General features: G+C 39.6%; 1 protein-coding gene and 4 non-coding genes across 5 annotated transcripts; all 5 read right to left on the bottom strand.

Moving 5' to 3' along the window:
- Window positions 1-1,484: 1,484 nt before the first annotated feature.
- ddx1 (DEAD/H-box helicase 1) lies at window positions 1,485-18,709 on the bottom strand. Its single transcript, NM_001011133.2, is given in 26 exon segments — window positions 1,485-2,774; window positions 2,874-2,994; window positions 3,072-3,167; window positions 4,519-4,561; window positions 4,649-4,721; window positions 4,800-4,872; window positions 5,348-5,439; window positions 6,049-6,195; window positions 6,300-6,351; window positions 6,474-6,662; window positions 7,140-7,229; window positions 8,033-8,131; window positions 8,893-8,953; window positions 9,035-9,173; window positions 9,876-9,990; window positions 10,340-10,416; window positions 10,500-10,572; window positions 11,193-11,269; window positions 12,506-12,589; window positions 14,297-14,380; window positions 15,148-15,195; window positions 15,465-15,561; window positions 15,830-15,859; window positions 16,310-16,373; window positions 17,144-17,195; window positions 18,651-18,709. Coding segments are annotated over 26 exon segments (2,223 nt in total). The 5' UTR covers window positions 18,667-18,709; the 3' UTR covers window positions 1,485-2,643.
- Window positions 9,504-9,639, bottom strand: LOC116411285. The gene has a single exon (XR_004223033.1).
- Window positions 10,084-10,217, bottom strand: LOC116411286. Its single transcript, XR_004223034.1, has one exon.
- On the bottom strand, window positions 13,388-13,522 carry LOC116411283. Its single transcript, XR_004223031.1, has one exon.
- On the bottom strand, window positions 14,730-14,864 carry LOC116411284. Its single transcript, XR_004223032.1, has one exon.
- Window positions 18,710-19,800: the final 1,091 nt, after the last annotated feature.

Raw genomic sequence — 19,800 nt, 5'->3', positions numbered from 1 at the left:
AAAAGAATAAACAGACAGTGCTTTTGTGCCAATCCAAGGCCACATCCCTTCAGCAGGGGAGATCTGTATCACAGAACATGCCCCCAGTAATTTCCCCAATTTGATTCACATGCTCTGCTGTGTTATCTGAGCTTAGGGACAGTGTTGGCCTGGCACCCAAGCCAAGCCCTTTGGCACATTGATTTCCCTGCTACCAATTACCACCCCCACCCAGACCAGGGACAGCCATGTTTTCTTCTGGGGACCTGGTAGGCCAGTCCAACCCTGCTTAGGCATAAGCTTTTCTGAAAGATGTAATCTCACTTTGTAGTAATGTTTAAATGGCACCTGATTTCCCCCCCCCCCCCCCTAAGTTTAGCATTTCTACAGCAGCCCAGAGCACACTGAGCAGGTGTGGTGCCACTGACTCTCTAAAGACGGTCTAACAATTATATGAAGTGGAGCTGCTTAGGACAACTAGGGCTGCTATGCCAGTTGGCTCCTAGAGTAGGTTTAGGGAATAAAATACAGCATTTCCTGATATGTTTTATTTTAAACTTTAAATTATACTTTCTCATTTATAGTTTGAATCTATTGATCAAAGACAAGGTGTCCTCTACACACCCATTATCTATCTAAATATTCAAGGCTAAATATGTTGATATATATAGTTTATGCACAGTATGTGAGCACATAGGTAGGTTGTGTGTGCTGGGGTTGTACATTATGTATTGGGCTGGGCCTTTAGCAGGGATGATCTGTGCCCCCAATCTTCTTTTTAGTACAGTACTCCCCAACCAGTGGCTCACAAGCAACATATTGCTCACCAACCCCTTGGATGTTGATCCCAGTGGGCTCTGAGAAGGTACTTATTGAATTCCTGGCTTGGACCTTTGAAATATACAATTAAAAAATAAAGCACTGGAAAAAATGTGCAGCCTTTTCAAGATTTTTAATGTAATATGGTTTGGAACAGTTCCCTAAGCCCCGCTCCATTCTCCTGCATATCTGGTCGACTACTTTGAGACTGTCCTTAGCTTACATCTTCCCAATCCCACAATTACCTGCACGTGATGTCAGTTAGGAAAGGGACATCACAGTGCAATGCAATGCATTGTGGGTTATGTCGTTTCTGCATTCTCAGTTGTGGGGGAAGTTGTTACAAATTGTATCATCAATGTTTTTGCCCCTCCTCCCCTACAGAAAGAACTGTTTCTCAAAATATACAAATGGTATTTATTCATACCCTTTGAAGGAAGGGGTTACAGCAATAGGTATGTTAGGGAGTTTCTGTGCTGTTTTCTGGAAGCTAGAGGTTAACAGGTGCAAGACTGTAACCAGAAAACAAACATAAGATCCCAAATAATTGCATTGCAACATTCTGTTTCATAAAGTCGTTATATCATTTCTTGTTTGCAAGAAAGCCAAACCATATTTAGTTTTGTAGTTGACAATACCTTTGTACAGCCAAGAAATGATGGCTGAATGATACTATGGTCTATAGCTGTTTCAAAACCATGGCTATTTCTTAAACATGAACTGAATGACATTCTGCATATCCCGGGCCTGCCATGGGGTACATTTATTTAATAGCACATTAATCTGTGCAAATAACATTAGCAGGTTACACGCTGCTGGGGCAAAACAAGATGTTTATCCAGAGCATTAGTTTGTTTCCAGATGGACTGGCGTGGAAAGAAAGGTAAGTGCCATTATTATTCATAATTTTAGTTGTTTATGGAACCCAATGCAATATAAATAAGAGCATCATTCATTGTTACATTTCCCATTTTAGAAGTTGTTCTGGCACTTTCTATATGGTGTCATTAATACTCAGACTGACTCAAAATTCAGATGTTACCTGTCAGACAGTAATTCAGCTAGGCCTTGCTCTGAGAAGGAAACAGGTACAGACAGACATGTTACGGAGATGCATTTATCAAGGCAGTTATAAAGGAAAAATACTCTGAGACAAGCAAGTTATTGCTGACCCAGTTTTCCGAGCAAACTGCAATATACAATAAATTAATGGGTTTTTAGCACTTTCTAATTTAAAATAAAACAGCGAAACAACCTTGAATAATTTGATATTCACAGTAAATAATGATTTGGAAAAGTGCTTTTTTTTTTTAGCATAACCAAAATGTTATAGTTGTATTTTCCCAAATGACAGTATCTTTAGTGTCATGGCATCACACATTCTGGGGAAATGTTATCAAAGGACAAAAAGACAATTCTCTACTAAAGTTGCAGAAAACTACTTCAAAATCCTAAGTAAATTTGGCATGCTAGTTGTTTTAAAGAATTAGCAGAGTGCACACCTTGCTGTAGCGGGGGTACACAAAATTGCCTTTCACCGATACACATAGAAAAAAGGACAGACACGGGCAATGAAAGGTAGACAGTGCCAGTGACCCCACTCCCCAGTTCTCTGCCTTAACCAGTGCATTTTACTGTAGGAAATGATCACAGGAAATGTAAGGGTTTCTGACACTTGCACTTGTATTTCCTGTCACTGTATCCCATAGTAAAAAAAAATGGGGAAAAACCTGTATTCTATAGGCTGGATTGTCTTTTAGCCCTTTGATAACTAGGCCCCATAACAGTATGAAGGTAACCAACACTATGAAGCTACTGAGCACTTCCATGTTCCCCCAAGTGCTCTCAGAAGGTTCGGAAGAGCTGATTAGAAAGGTATCCAAGGTGCAGGAAGGATGTCTGAGCCTCTTTTTCCAGAGCTGCCAACTCTTGCACAGTTGGGGCCAAAATATCTACATGACCCTTATATAGTCCACCTAAAAAGAAATAAAAAAATCAGAGAAAGCTAATGAACAGAAAGGTATCACTGTCCAATTAAATACCCTTTGAAATTTGCTTTGTGAATCAATCATTACCTCCAGTAGCCCTTCTCTGTCCATAGACCACCTTTCCATCAAATTCATCCAAGGGCACCTTTATATCAGGTTCTACTTGGGATATAGTGCAAGTCAAGTGCTCTTCAATCTCAGACAGTAACTGAAAAAAACATGGCACTTTGACTTTCTCCTTGTATAATACAACCAATGTTCAGCAAAGAAATGTAGGAAAATTACCTGTGTCTCATTGTACCATATGGTACAGCCACCATCTTCCTTAAGTCTGGTGTTATGACAGCCTTTGCCACGGCTGCTGCACACATGGTACCACACCTAAACAAAACACACTATGATCAAATGACTTACCAACAGATCATCTTCAGTCAGTATTAAACCTCAGTACATGCAGGACCACCAAACTGCAGCATTATATAACTGGGATCACCAAGAATGTTAATTTTTCCCTTTACAAAGGCTGTGGCTTTATTTCAACTGCATTGTTTCAAACAGTTGAAAGAAGACATATACCCTACCATATAGCCATGTAAAATTGCACTTCTGAGCACTCTTGCAATTTGTGCTTTGTTTTTTTATATCATAGTACTAGTAGTTTTTACACTGCTAATATAATGAATACATAACCTGAGCGCCCCCTGCTGTTAAGCATGGCCTTGTGACAGGAGCAACAGAAGTGAGCAGGGAAGATCCAAGCTCATTCCTTTAAAGGAATACTGTCTTTTTTTTTTTTTTTTTTAAACACATCAGTTAATAGTACTTCTCCAGCAGAATCCTGCATTTTACATTTCATTTTGAAATTTCACATGGAGCTAGCCATATTCTTCTTTTCCCAGGGTTCCCACGGCCATGTGCTCTTATAAACTTCAGTCACACTTTACTGCTGCGCTGCAAGTTGGAGTGATATCAAGCCCCTCCCAGCAGCCAATAAGCAGAACAATGGGAAGGGAGCAAGATAGCAGCTCCCAGTAGGTATCAGAATAGCACTCAATAGTAAGAAATCCAAGTCCGGCTTGGGACTCCTCCAGTTACATGGGAGTAGGAGAAACAATAAGGTACCCGAATGCAGTTCTAATGCGTGGTGCTGGCTCTTTCTGAAAGCTCAGACTCGGGCACAATGCACTGAGATGGCGCCTACACACAAATATTACAGCTAAAAATACATTTGTTGGTTCAAGAATAAAATTTTAAATGGTAGAGTGAATTAAGTATACCATAAAAAAATCATGACAGTATCCCTTTCTGATTATACATTAGCCCCATGCAAATTAAAGATTATTCTAAAGATTTATTTTTAAGGTACCACTGGGCACTAAAGTTAACTTGCAATTACTCTTGGAGGCTTCTGCCCTTTCTCGGGGGGGGGGGGGGCTTTTACAATACAGCCTGGATTTTTAACTTTGGGCCCCTATTATGTTACTGAATTACATCAGCATTCTTCAATGTAAGATAAAAATACATTTGGAGTTCTAGTCCAGTAACATATGTGGACCCAAGGATTAAAAACCATTAGCATTATTCTGTCCTTCGAATGTTAATCTAATCCATAATTTGCCTTCCCGTCGATATAAATTGTTTTATTTGCCTTGCGTCAATTGGATCTTGCACATCTCCTACATTCCTGTAGGTAAGTTTAACTTTGTACAGTGCCGTTAGTACTGCTATTTACCTTCTCCTTCTCTGCGGCTACCAGAGATATGGCCAAACCCATTCTGAAAAGCAAAAATAAGAAGTTATACAACACATTTTTAGTAGATCCAAATGGAAATGAGAAGAGAATCACAGGTTCTGTGCAATACCTTTCAGCTCGACCAACTCTACCAATGCGATGGACGTAGTTCTGTTTCTCATCAGGGAGGGTAACATTAATAACTGCATAGCAAACAAGGTTATTAGGCAAGTCCTTTAAAAGCTTTTGTGTCGTATTTGATCACTATAAAGCCCTCTTACCATATGGAACTCCATGAATGTCAATACCTCTGGCAGCCACATCAGTGCAGATCAAGAACCGAACTTCACATTTCTTAAAAAAAAAAACCCAAAACAATTAAAATGTTAAACATTAGCCCTGCATATTTTATTTTAAAAGTATGCAAGAGATCTGCTAGCCATGTAAAATAGGTGTTGTACTGAAATACATAAAGCTTTCAAGAGTTTAGGGATGTACCAAATCCATGATTTGCAGGGTTTAGGGTTTTGGTTGAATCCCAACAATTTATACAAAATTGGTCCTAAATTGAAAATGGACTATATACAGTCAGCATATGTTAAAACTAGGAATATACTGGTGTAAACTCACATAACACATGGGGTTCACTGGGGAAACATGTTTTCCACCAGAGATTCACATTACTGCTGGTGAGAAGGAAATTATTTTGTCACCCATGGTAGCACAAATTTACTATGGGCAACAAAACAGCACAAGTGCCATTGCCTTTAAAAGGTCAGTTCAACAGAGCTGGATTAAAAACCACCACACTAGACAGAGGAGTTCCCACCTTAAATCGTTCCAGGTTGTGCTTCCTTTCTTGTGGTTTCCGGTCACTATGTAGGCACACACATGAAAACTGATGTCCTTTCTTATCAGGTCCTAGGAACAGGAAGAGACCTGTGGTCATCATTTATGGTTTTGTTTTTTTTTTTTGTTTTTTTATTTATTTATTTATTTAGTTTTCTGTTCAGCAGCTATCCAGTCTGGAAGATCAGCCCATTGCTAGAATCCAATTTATAGAAAAAAAAAAAGCAGAAATAGAGACTGGACTCAAACAAAATTCAGCTGGGGCGCTTACCCCATTATGCCAGTGTACCACAAAAAAGATGGGGTAAGCTCCCCAGCTGAATTTTGTTTGAGTGCAGTCTCTTTCTGCTTTTTTCTATACATTGTTGGGGCATTGCCATAAGTCTCTTAAATAAGAGACTGAAATATAAATAGGAGAGAGCTTGAAAAGAAGATTAAAAAGAAACAATACTGTTGCAGTCTCAGACATTTGTAAGTTGGAAAGAGGCAGGAGAGGTCAGCAAATTCAAAATGATCAGTTGAAAAGTTGCTAAAAATAAGCCATTCTAGAACATACTAGAAGTTAGCGGTCGACCCTCACTTTAACAAAGAATGTGTACCTCATTAATCTGGAGAAATGACTGACTACTTCAAATACTGTAACTACTCTGAAACGTCAGTAATGCATTTGTTTTGTTTTACCTCCTCCTTGTTGAATGAAATACTGCTCCATGTTATCGCAGTCTAATTTGGTTCTGCAGAATATAATTGCTTGGTCCATTTTATGCTCCTTAATAGCACGGACAGTGTATTCTCCTTTTAATACTTTGATAGCTTCTGACCACATCTCTGTAAGATAAGTTACATTTAAAAAAAGTAGTGTTAGCATTTAATACTATTGAATAGCATTTGGCAAATTCACTTTTAGTTGGATTAGAACACACTGGAATTACCTGCGGAATTTCCACCAGGCCTCGTGTTATCTTTATCATGCACACCATCAGTCTGAAAATAAAAGCAGCAAATCAGGGCTTTGCAAGAGCTCTACTGTAATGAGAACCTTGTGTAGTACCAAATTAGTATAGTCTAAACCTAACCACTGCTGTTTTTTTTACCTAGTCACTTACCCGAATGTGATTTTTCCCAAGTCTTTCCCACTGCTTGTCTTTCTTGGGATTCACAGGCACAACAACGTGATGCACAGTTTCTGGCACAGAATCCTCTCCTTTAAGGTCCACCCATGTTGGGAAGTGCATGATTTTCTCAGACAGCTTTTTTACATCAAAGGAATGCAGCGTGGCAGAGCACACAATCACCTGGCACATAGTGGATATGGACATCCAATAAATTCTCCATTTGATTACAGAAAACAGACCTACAACATAACACCCATGCGATCGAGCTATAGCATTGCTTGTTTCAAAATAGATATTCCCAACCATCCATTAATCAGAGCATCCCCTAATCCAGTGGTTCTCAACCTTTAATACAGTTAATCATGTTGTGGTGACCCCCAACCATAGAGGAGTGGTATCTCTGTTCGTAAGACCATCGGAAATATGTGTTTTCAAAAGGTCTTAGACGACCGCTGTGAAAGCTTTGTTCGACCCCCAAAGAGGTCCCGACCCACAGGATGAGAACCGCTGTCCTAATCAATTTGGGAAATTAGCTTACAGCAGCATACAGGATAAAGTACTGGTCAAAACAGGTAATGTGACAACTATACATAACTGATAATTCTCTAATTTATACCCCTCAATATATCTTCCTGTTGCTCGATTTGTTTTCCTTACCTGTAACCTTTTCCCATCAGAGGTGACCTGAGGGATCTGCCCATGGATTCTGTTGATGAAGTCTGAATATCCTTGAGAAAGTAAGCCATCCTGTGAAAAGAACGTTGCATAGAAATGTATAAGTGTCTACATACTGTGTGTCTCCCTGGCCTGTACCAGTGGCCACAGCTTGTATCTGGAGAAGCCGGCCAAAAGTACAATAAATTGAGCAGGGTTTTTTTTTTTTTTCAAGCAACACACTTGGCAAGAACCACCCCAAGAACCCTTCTCAGCTGGTATACAGGTATGGGATCGGTTATCTTGAAAGCTACAAACAGGAAGGCAGTCTCCTATACACTCCTTTTTAATCAAATAATTCTAATTTTTAAAAATTATATTCTCTGTAATAAAACAGTACCTTGTACTTGATCCCAACTAAGATATAATTTATCTTTATTAGGGGTAAAACAATCTTACTGGATTTCTTGTTTAAATGTTTAGTTTCCAGAAAACCCTAGGTCCAGAGAGCAGTATGGATAACAGGTCCCATACCTGTACTATTTAAAATCTTTAACAATATCCTTCTTCCCTACTCCATTAATCAGTAAACTTCCATTTTATGAAAAAACTTGCATATCTTGTCTTAGAGGACAAGGGCCATATGTTAGGCACCTCCAGTGAATTAAATCCTTAAGAAACCTTTTATAGCAGTGTAAAGCTGTCATCTTACCTGCCTCTCCCTAGGATCCTTTGTGTAGATTTGGACTATGCTTTTTCCCCCGTGATAGTAAGGGGTAGTGACTAATCACTGGAGGGAAGATGTACCTAACATACTAACATTCAATATTGAATTAGGGTTTCCTTGTCCTTCCTTCCCACAACAAATCTTTCTGTCAAAACACAGTTTCACTTACAGCTTCATCCAGTACCAAGAACCGGACTTGAGAAAGGTTAAGTTTCCCAGTAGATATAAGGTCATCTATCCTACCGGGGGTCCCCACCACTATATCCACCTGGTATAAAAAAAAAAAAAAAAAAAAAGTGGGAACAAAAACCATACAGTGTCAAGAATTTTATGCCACTAGATTATACATATTTTAGTCTAAATAGAGGTCTGCTATTTTGCCTCACTGTAATGAACTGGAACTATTTTGTGGCAAGACTATTCATCTTCAGTATTGGTAAAAGCCTAAGCAAAAAATGAAATCAAATAAATGAATTAAAAAAAGTAAGCAGTTAAGCACAAAGCAATGCTTCAGGCATAACAAACTAATGAGACTGCCCATGGGCACACACAGATATTAAAAAAAATATATATTTTGAAACATTGCCACCTGCAGGCCATTTTGGGCAACAGAAAAGAGTTGACTTGATAAGATTTAAGAGGATCCATTCTTGGCATTTAGAAAATTAACTTAGTGGCCAGAGAGCAGTCATGTGATATTTCTCTGCTTAGAACGGACTAGAGAATCATAAGATTTCCTTTTCTGACAAAACTGCAGCCAGTTGGCAGAAATGACCAATATCTTGAAAACAAGAATAAAAATAATGTAAAACTGCAACTGTGCTTAGCAGAGCCCTCTGAGAAATTTCCAAACTGCAAGGGTCTTTAAGATGCAACCTTTTATGGAGGGGGACGATCTGGCCAAGCCCAAGCCAAAGCTCGGCACAGCCAGACACCAGATCTCCACGATATTCCTTTAGGAAGGCTATCTGATCTTATCTCACAGGTACATTTTAAGTTCCCTAGCACCAGTGGATTGTAAAAACTTACCCCATTTTCAAGAAGCGTTAACTGTTCCTTTGCTGCAACACCACCAATAATGAGCAATTCCCTAAAATAAATGAACAAAAGACATTGTGTGATCAAGTTATAAAGCTTTAAAGCATTTTGACAATTATGCAGATGTTCTTACCTCAGTTTTGGACTGTCCACGTATTTTTTAAATTGCTTGACGTTGTTTAGGGTTTGCTCTGCCAGCTCACGGGAGGGCTCAATAATAAGGGCTTTTGGTGCATTAGGTAAATTCTTTGCTTGAGACACTTGTGCACTTCCTTAAGTAAAAACATACATACTGTATTTATTGCCGGCAATAAAAAAAGGGGCAACCATTTACAAATTTTAACCTTGAAAGCAAGCAAGTTGCAGGTAAAACTCAGTCCCTTTGTTAAATGTATAATGAAGCTGTAGAATTCTTAATGAGATGAAAGCGAGGGTAGGACTGGCCAGACCGGGGGTGAGCGAGGGTAGGACTGGCCAGACCAGGGGTAAGTGAAGTTTATTTTGCTTAACTAACACAATAGAAAAGCATTTCAAATTATTTCTTAGGGTGACAGGTCCTCTTTAAGACACAGACTGGTTATTTTCTTGCTTATTTTTTCAACCATGTATGGAGGGGAACGATCTGGCTAAGCCCATACTCTGCAGAGCCAGACAGAGATCTCCACAATATTCCTATAGGAAGGCTGCTATGGCGGGCAGACACTTGCACTGCACACACAGATTCTTGCAGCTTCCATATAGTTATGCCTCTGATCTTATTTCTCAGATACACATTGTAGGACCAGTTTTTAGAAAACTTGTAGCTGCTACCAGTGTATCAGAAAACTCCACTGAGTTTGGGAAGAGTGTGCACGATATTGTACATTAACGGTAGTGTCACTGGGGCATCTTTAGGTAAAAAGATTTTGCAATATGCAGCTACAAAAGGTAGATGGAAATCTCACACCATACTGTATAGTATTACCAAGACATACCAGTGTTCTGTGATTTCACTACATGCCCATCTGGAGCCTTTGATAATGCCACAAATCCATCCTTCGGGGGAAATTTAAAGTCTTCCTCTCCAAAATTGAATTTCAGTTCAGCATTCTGTAAATAAGAGCAATAGTGAGAATAAACCTGATAAAATCTGATCCCACGTCTTACATCTGTAAAGTAATCTTTAAACCAGTCAATTTAAACCTTGTATGGAGAGGAACGATCCGGCTAAGCACGCCCTAAGCAAAGCCAGACAGAGATCTCCAAAACATTGCTATCGGAAGCTTGCTACAGTGGGCAGACACTCAAACTACACACAGAATATTGCAGCTTCCAGCCTATTATACATTTTAATGTTTCAGTAAGAGGAAAAGTTCTGTATAAACAAAAATTATATCCTGTATCTGGGGCGGACACCATTTGAAACATGATTATTATTTGCACTCATTTAGATTAGTACCTTTAGAACACATGATGCAAAGACTGCCTGGTTCTTCAAGTGAGCAGGGATTTGAAATGCTAAGCCAAGGTCCTTACCTAAAATGTGATCAGAAACATGGAACGTCAAAATGAAGAAAAAAAAATTTAAGCTTACAATAAACTTAAGGTTTTTAACTCACCATTTTTTGAATACTTTACTGTGCCATTATCAATGTCTATGTAACAGCCAATAGTGTCATGCATAGTAAACTCCTGCCGTGAGACAAAAAACATAAAAAAAAAAAAAACCATAAGAAATGATACAATGCATGGTACAAGATGAAATGGTTGCTTTTACTCCAGGCCTGGAACCCTTCTACCTTAATTGCTCAACATCTTACTGATTAAGGGAAAGTAGCAGAAAACCAGGCAGTATATTATAGATGAGGTTAAAATGACATGTTAAAGTTCAACCTTTGTTCAACCAATGTTCAAGGAAGCACTGGCACAATGTCCTAAGTACTTGTGCACATTTTATTTAGGCAGTTTTAATACTTAACTATTCTTTTTTCAAAGATTGTTATTACACAATTCTTTTACCTGGCTACGCAGACTGTACAAAATAACAGTGATATAAACATCTGCACTGTCGTAACGTTGGGTTAACTAGTATAAGTAACAACCCCTTGTGTGCAGGCAGCAATAATAATTATTAATAATAATAAATAATAATAATAAATAATAAATACTGTGCGCTGCCTTTGAACAGACAGTGCTGATCTTTTTATGCAGGTGCCCTAGATTCTACATTTTATGGCACTAAAAATGTGACCCTACAAAACGTGAACGGACCATTTCTGGCTAGAAAATGGCAAAAATACCATAACACTAACCTCTCCATAATTGTCAAACTGCTTGTTGTGAGACTTTTTTCCGGTTCCACCAAAGCCAAAACCAAACTTATCAGTTCCTAAATAAATAAAACATTACAGCTTTATTCAAACAATGGCAACCAATTCTCATAGATCTGTATATTATATGGATAGCGAGCTTAGCCTAACCCATACAGTGTACCAGAAGTGGTGCATAAGGTCGAAACACTCATGTAAAGTTAAGCAGATATAAAGGAGACATATCAAAATTAAGACTGTACCAGTGAATTATACTCCTCTAGATATAGAAGGATTGTGCTTAAAAAAAGTTGTGTTTGACTGATTTATTGAGAAATTCCACCAAAACCCCACTAGCCCCGCCCATCTGTTCCACATCCTGCTGGCTGAATTCTCTGGATGAGCTGGGGAGCCGGCGGGGCTCCAAGGAACCAATCAGCAGCTAGGCTGACCTGATAGAGAACTGAAGCCTGTCTGTGCTTGTGTGAGTGCAGGGCTGTGATTGGCTCTCCCCCCTCCTACTGTGCTTCTGGCAGGGACCGTTAGGACACACCCACTCTTCATTTCACACTGGACGGAGAAGTGCTCGATCTATAAAGGAGCTCCAATAAAGGGGCCATTGTTACAGATAGGATTAATGTTTAGCCCAAAGGGAAACCAGCACCGTATATTATCCATAATTGCCTACAAAATAAGCGTTTTTCCCCATGTATCCAATATGTCTCCTCTAACCAGATGTTATTCTGTGTCCCATTTTACCTTTCAACTGTAACATACCATTGCTGAAATCATGGACCCAAATCGGATAGTTTAGGTGGCCATACGACTAAATGGATGGTAAATGTGCAATTTGGCCATTCAGGAGATCGTGCATTTTTGGCCCAAACAGAAACTGCAGCAAATGAGGGGTATGAACAGATTAAAATAATGATATATTGACTAATAGTCCTAAAATGGTCCAGCACATATAGATTTAAACCAGGCATTTTTGTCAGTTTAGACCATACCAAATTAATGTCTAAAATGTGCACGGCCTCCTTTAGCGTTTACAAATCACTTGGTACTGGCTAGAGGTTCCAGATAGCCCTGAAGTGTCAATTAGAAGGATCCAGCTTCCTAGGTTTACCAATGAGAGACGTCTTAATGCTAATGTAAAATGGGGCTTTTTAATCACCAATACAAAGAGGTCAAAAAGCTTGCTGCTCTCCTTGCATGCCACCACAGCACCTGCAGTAATAACTCCAAAAATATGGTGATGCTCATGAACAGACACTCATTCAGGATGACACATGAATTGCTAAAATGTTGGTACTTACCAAGATCTAAGGAGGCCTGCAGGGTAGACCAGCCAACTCTGCATAATCCTTGGTCATGACAGGAGACTTCATAGTAGTACTTTCCTATAGAGGACAAAGGGCAGTGGGTAACAAGAGAAATGACTTCTCTGCAACACAACAGCACTTTGCTCTACCATTGGTGGTGAAACAAATGTCAAAGTCACTTGTTGAGTGACCACTAGGAGAGTACCTCTCTGGCTGCAATAAAAATGTACTAAGCAGCTGAAAGTTTGTATCTGTACATCAAGCATGTACAAAACCAACTTCGCAACAAATGTCCTATTTAATGAGATGCCTTTTTGCTGTGTACTGCTTGAAATCACTAAACAATTTTTTATTTCTTAAATTAAAAAGATGAAAACTGAATTATAAAAAAAAGGGTGTGATCAAGGATAATATTACTTGTTATAAGGGGTGCCAATGTGTTTGGATCCCCCCAGTGAATATAATCACTAAACTTAGACACCAGTTCATGGGTGCCACCATGATTTCCCAATTACCCAGCAACCCCCATGTGCAGTAGAATAAAAATGTCAACTTTACTAAAGTGAACGTTCAGATTTTACTCTATTGCAGATGCACACTGTTTAGAAGAGCAGTGGTGGCACAGCTCTGAACTAGTGCCATAGGATGCAACCTGTGGTTCACTTTTTATCCATCTGGCTAAAATCAAACTCTGGCAGTGGCTGGGCAGACCTGATGAAGTTCAAGGGTGCCCTGAAGGAATGTCTGATGTATGAATAGTCAAAGAAATGGACCTAGCCAAGTTTGCACAGCTTTAGGCAAACCTTAAATGCACTTATCTTTAAGATACAGATGGTTTTATTTTCCCGCTAAAAAAAAAAATATATTTTCTTGAACTATGTATGGAGGGGAACGATCTGGCTAAGCCCAAGCTCTGCAAAGCCAGACAGAGATCTCCACAATATTTCTGTAGGAAGGCTGCTATGGTGGGCAGACACTTGCACTGCACACATGGATACTACAGCTTCCAATTTGTAAGCCTCATTGATTGATCTGATCATATATGATTTGTTCTGACTAGATATTCACCAATTAGCTTCATTTGCTGCTATATAAGTTCACTATATGAATTATTTAAGGGGTGAGTTGATTTCAAGGGCAAGGGGGCACACTTTTTTTCTGCAGGCTGAGAGAAGTGGATGCCTTCCATTCTGCCTCTTTTTACAGCTGTACTGATAATCACAGTTTATGCCTGTGTGTAGCTACACAGAGCAGAAGCAGAGATCAGCCCGAAAACGTGAAAGCAGCCATTATCAGACTGATATCCACTTCAGCTCTGCATAGCTACATGCAGGGGAAAGCTGTGATCATCAATACAGCTATAGTGAGGCCAAAGTGAGCAAATCCACTTCACTCAGGCCTGCAGAAAAAAAAAATTGCATGCCGAGAGCAGCAGAGCAAATGCTTTTTTGCACTAGCCCTAAGAAAGGCACATCCCTAGTGTATAGTCATGTGTTTTTGAGGCGGATGGTTCTCTGAAATCCATTTTGTTTACTAAACTCAACCTGCTGAGCGAGTACATTTCAATACACACTGAGTCGTTCTAGATCTCATTAAGGGAGATCACACAGAATTGTCTACACAGAGACCATTCATTAGATGAAGTCTGCTGCCCTCTGCTTTTACTGCCCTAGTGACCATATACACTTATTTCCCAAGTAAACCTGTGCATAAGCTTCTACTTGGCTAGGGTTAGCATGACTTTAGACATTTAGCAAAAATCAAACTTCTCATGAAAGTATTTACCTTTATTAACCCCTCGAGTTGACCTGCAGCCATGCCACTCCTTTATTTCTCTGCTTTGGCAGCACAGGCCATCTGAGCCAATTGCTGAGGGAAACAAAACATGGAGTCAGGTTGTTTTTCAACAAGGTTTAAGACTACAGTGAAATCAGCATCCTTTAAGTCAGTGGGTTTCTATATTACATTATGCAGATTAAACAATCACATTAGCCAGTTCTACATCCATCTGGCTAAAATCAAACACTGGCAAGGGCTGGGCAGATCTCATGAAGTTCAGGGGTTTCCTGAAGGAATGTGCGATGTACGAATAGTCAAACAAATGGACCTAGTCAAGTTTGCCCAGCTTTACTCAAGACAAAGCTTATAGATGCAGTGATCCTTAGGATACAGATGGGTTATTTTCTTGCTAGAAAAAAAAATATATATTTTCTTAAACTATGTATGGAGGGGAACGATCTGGCTAAGCCCAAGCTCTGCAGAGCCAGACAGAGATCTCCACAATATTTCTGTAGGAAGGCTGCTATGGTGGGCAGACACTTGCACTGCACACATAAATACTACAGCTTCCAATTTGCTATGCCTCATTGATCTGATCATATACGATTTGTTCTGACTAGATATTCACCAATTTGCTTTATTTGGTGCTATATAATAAGTTCAAGGTTTAAGACTACAGGGAAATCCGCACTCTTTAAGTCAGTGGGTTTCTATATTACATTATGTAGATTAAACAATCACATTAGCCAGGAATTCTACATCACACACCCTACTAATATTTTATGCAGAATCAAAAATGCTGTTGTGTTTACTTTAACAAAAAAATGTATAAAAGGACATTAAAAATAATATCTTACCAAAAGATGAACCGCGGTCATATGGATTCATCTGCCATTTATTCAGCACTAGAAATGTAAACATAAAGCAACATTAGGATAAAAGTCACCTAAGCTTTTACTTTTTTACATGCAAACATTTATGTCCCCTGACAGTGCGCATAGATCACAAGTGTAACTTTACTGGCATTGAACCTCAAAAAGCTTGATATTGGAAGGCTACCTTTCACTGCCTAGTGCTATTCTTGTAAACTAAGAAGCTGTTCTTCTTACAAGCCAACAGTCCACCCAAGGCTTTAGATTTATCATTGCAATAATGTTGAAATACAGAATATTACCTGTACTTCCAGTTTTAACTGATGTTTTTCCTTTCTTGCCCTCTTGTTGATCTTTTAGAGTTTCATACACAATCTGAATAACAGGGATGCTGAAAGCCTAGAAGACAATTTGCATTTATGTAGTTGAGATTTTAAGAGTTATGATGGTTATTCAATTACATTTAAAAGGGAAACCAATTAACATCTACGCACCTTGACATAAAATGACTAAACGACAAAACACGACAAGCTTTTTATGACAGAGAAATAAAGTTTCAGGTAAGAAATGGTTTCCAACAGTCAAAACATTAATGGTTTTTCAATATTTTTCATAAAACTATAAGAAAATGAAGTTTCAAAATGTTCATTTTACTCAATATACCTACCCCAGTCTTCCCACTTCCAGTTTCTGCAGCCTACAAAAGAAAGGAAAAAAAAAATAGAAATAATCACTTTTTATTTGACTTCTATCAACTTCTCCAGTAAAAACTTTCACCAAATAAAATATCTAGTAATGACTGACCAACTTTAGTCCATTTTAAATGCATAGGCAAGAATAGTAGGAGGTGTCTAACTGTTGTACAGACATTCTTATTTCATTACATGCAAGGGTTCTAGAAGCAAACTTGGAGCTCCCTGGCCTGTAAAAACCATGCAGCTTTTTAATGGTAACAATGTTCTTTTTCAAATAGTATTCTTTTGCAACAGTGAGCACCTTTCTTTCTACAATAATTCTCTCTTTATTCCAGCATTAAGATATCTAAAATACATTGGCAAATACCTCTCTTTCTTCATGCAGACATTCTTTTAATTTATTTTATTAAAAGCTGTATTCTTAAATACTTTTATGCAGAGGGTTAACATACCATCAGAACATCCCCACCACCGAGGATCAGGGGTATGGACTCTGCTTGGATGTCTGTAGGAAGACTATGAGCAACAAAAATTACATTAATTGCAGTTAGCACAGACCCGACACTTTTACACATCTCTCCTGTACAGTTACCAACAAAGGTGTTAGGTAGCAAAGCTGTCTAGGATTTGTGGCATCTTACTAGCTATTCATAGGTTTGAGTTTCAGGGCTCTCCAAAACTTGGGCTGCTTGCCATAAGATGGTGCCTCTGTGCTGCAATTTAAACTTCCCCGGGCACCAACCTAACATTTTGGCACGCCTCAGTGAATAGCGTTTTCATGGTCTTTACCTATTGGGCCCACCATTTCCTTTACAGGAAAGTTTTACTTCGTGAAAATGTATAATTTTCCCATCAAAAACAAAATATGCATAGAAGTTAGAAGCTTATGTTTTAGCCACAAGCTGTGATAAAGAATGAACCAAATATTATTGGATAATCCTCTTGTGGATAAAATTTAAATGTGCCTGTGCCTAAGAAAAAAAAATCAAAAAAATCATGTACTGAATATTTACTGGAACTGTACTGTGCATCTCCTGAATCATAAGACCATTTAGGGGCTATAATTACACTCACAAGCTATTCAGTGAGATGGAGCAATGCAGTTCATAAGATGTTATAGTTTCCATGAGGTGCTACATACAGTACATGATCAAATAGAGGGAACGCACACAATTACAACCCCCTTTCACTTGGTTAAACCTTAAACAGCAACAAAGTATTTCAAACAAATGTAAAATCTCCAAGGAGCCAAAAATGTATTATACAGGAGTTCTTTAAATACTTACAGCCAATCCATTTCCTCCACAGCCTGGGCGATCTCAGCCATCACCCCCATTTCTGGAAGACAAAGTAATATGAAATATGAGAAAAATACTGAATATCTGCTAGTTCTATTCATCTACAAATATTTTATTCCATTCTAAACCACCAATATCAAGCATGCAGATCTAAGCAGTGGTACTGCTAGTAGCACATGGATGCACTTGTGCAAAGGGCCACTGGAGCTCCCATTTGCAGCAGCGTAGGAGGTTTTTCACGGTGAGGGCAGTGAGGTTGGGGAATGCCCTTCCTAAGTGATGTTGAAATGGCAGATTCTGTTAATGTCTAAAAGAGGGGCCTAGATATGTTCTTGAACAAGCATAGTATCCAAGGCTATTGTGATACAGGTAGGGGATCCCTTATCCGGAAACCAGTTATCCAGAAAGTTCCAAATTATGGAAAGGCAATCTCCCATAGACTCCATTATAAGCAAATAATTCTAATTTTTAAAAAGGATTTCCTTTGTAATAATAAAACAGTACCTTGTACTTGATCCCAACTAAGATAGAATTACCCCTTATTGGGGGCAGAACAGCCCTATTGGGTTTATTTCATGGTTAAATGATTCCCTTTTCTCTGTAATAATAAAACAGTACCTGTACTTGATCCCAACTAAGATATAATTACCCCTTATTGGGGGCAGAACAGCCCTATTGGGTTTATTTCATGGTTAAATGATTCCCTTTTCTCTGTAATAATAAAACAGTACCTGTACTTGATCCCAACTAAGATATAATTACCCCTTATTGGGGGCAGAACAGGTTTATTCAATATTTAAATGATTTTTAGTAGCCTAAAGTTATTTAGATCCTAATTACAGGAAGATACCTTATCTGGAAAACCCCAGGTCCCAAGCATTCTGGATAACAGGTCCCATATCTTTACTAATATCTACAGTTAGTATTGATGTTGGTATATATAGTTTATGTATGTGAGTGTATACATAGGTCAGTATAGGTTTGTGTGTGCTGGGTTTACTTGGAAGGGTTGAACTTGATGGTCTTTTTATGAACCCTATGGAACTATAATGTAACTATGTAACCTATAAAAAATCAGGGATACTGCTAATAACTGCAAGCTAACTGAATGTAAATAACTGCAGCTCTCCTTGCTGGATTGTCTCAAAGCTTTCATATTTTTCCCGATGATCTGTAAGCTGCACCTTGAACAAAATTACCCAATGAGCCTGAAAAGCAGAATAAGGTATTTTCTAGGAATTGCTATTTTAATTAGACGCAGCCAACCCTTTGAATGTTGCTAAACTACAGTTCCCGGCGTCCTATTAACAGCTGAAAACTTCCAGTTCTGGAATCTGGGGCCCTAATACCCGCCTGCAGTCGCACTGTGACACTTCCCGGCCCCTGTACCGGAGCTGAGTTACATCTGCCAACATAAGCACGGACAGACATGTATAAGACATAGCGTAAACCGAGGACAGAAGAAGCCAAAAGCCCATGAACAATCCCGCTGTACCTGAGAAGGCCGCCATGTCTGCCGGCTGCCAACGCAGACACACGCACCGCGACACACGGCTTTCCAAACCGGAAGATCCTCAGTCAGCTGACTCGGAAGTAGTAACCGAGACTCGGCTCCGGATTGGCTCTGAATTTATCTCAAAGGTCTCGACATTAGCGGCCATATTTGATTTTGGCAAAAGCCCAAACGTGAAAATCAGACAGGCAGCAGTTTACGTTCCATTCTGTGTGGCTCCATAACCCCTGTATCAACATTAGTTTAATGAGCAGAGCTTGTGCTGAATTTAATCTGAGAAGCCACAGTAATAACACAACTCTCTTCTCCCAGGTGCAGCCAATTAGGGGGCACATTCATTAAAGTAGGACAGGTCCGATTACAAAAAAATTGTATTTTTTCCAAAGTTTACAACTTTTGCGTATTTTCTGCGATATTTTCGTTAATTGATGCAACTTTTTTGTAATTTGTGACAATTTGCGCAACAAAGTCGTATTTGTCGCAACGAGAATGAAAGTTTCGGATTCATTCAAGCTTCAGTATCGTGACTTTCCTTGGGCCAGGTTGGAGCTGCAGAGTGCCATTGAGCCCTATGGGAGACTTTCCTTGGGCCGGGTTGGAGCTGCAGAGTGCCATTGAGCCCTATGGGTGACTTTCCTTGGGCCGGGTTGGAGCTGCAGAGTGCCATTGAGCCCTATGGGAGACTTTCCTTGGGCCGGGTTGGAGCTGCAGAGTGCCATTGAGCCCTATGGGTGACTTTCCTTGGGCCGGGTTGGAGCTGCAGAGTGCCATTGAGCCCTATGGGAGACTTTCCTTGGGCCGGGTTGGAGCTGCAGAGTGCCATTGAGCCCTATGGGAGGCTTTCCTTGGGCCGGGTTGGAGCTGCAGAGTGCCATTGAGCCCTATGGGAGACTTTCCTTGGGCCGGGTTGGAGCTGCAGAGTGCCATTGAGCCCTATGGGAGGCTTTCCTTGGGCCGGGTTGGAGCTGCAGAGTGCCATTGAGCCCTATGGGAGACTTTCCTTGGGCTGGGTTGGAGCTGCAGAGTGCCATTGAGCCCTATGGGAGGCTTTCCTTGGGCCGGGTTGGAGCTGCAGAGTGCCATTGAGCCCTATGGGAGGCTTTCCTTGGGCCAGGTTGGAGCTGCAGAGTGC

This window comes from Xenopus tropicalis, chromosome 5, assembly GCF_000004195.4.
Source record: "Xenopus tropicalis strain Nigerian chromosome 5, UCB_Xtro_10.0, whole genome shotgun sequence".
In the NCBI taxonomy this organism is placed as follows: domain Eukaryota; kingdom Metazoa; phylum Chordata; class Amphibia; order Anura; family Pipidae; genus Xenopus; species Xenopus tropicalis.
This window is presented reverse-complemented; position numbering and strand designations above follow the sequence as displayed.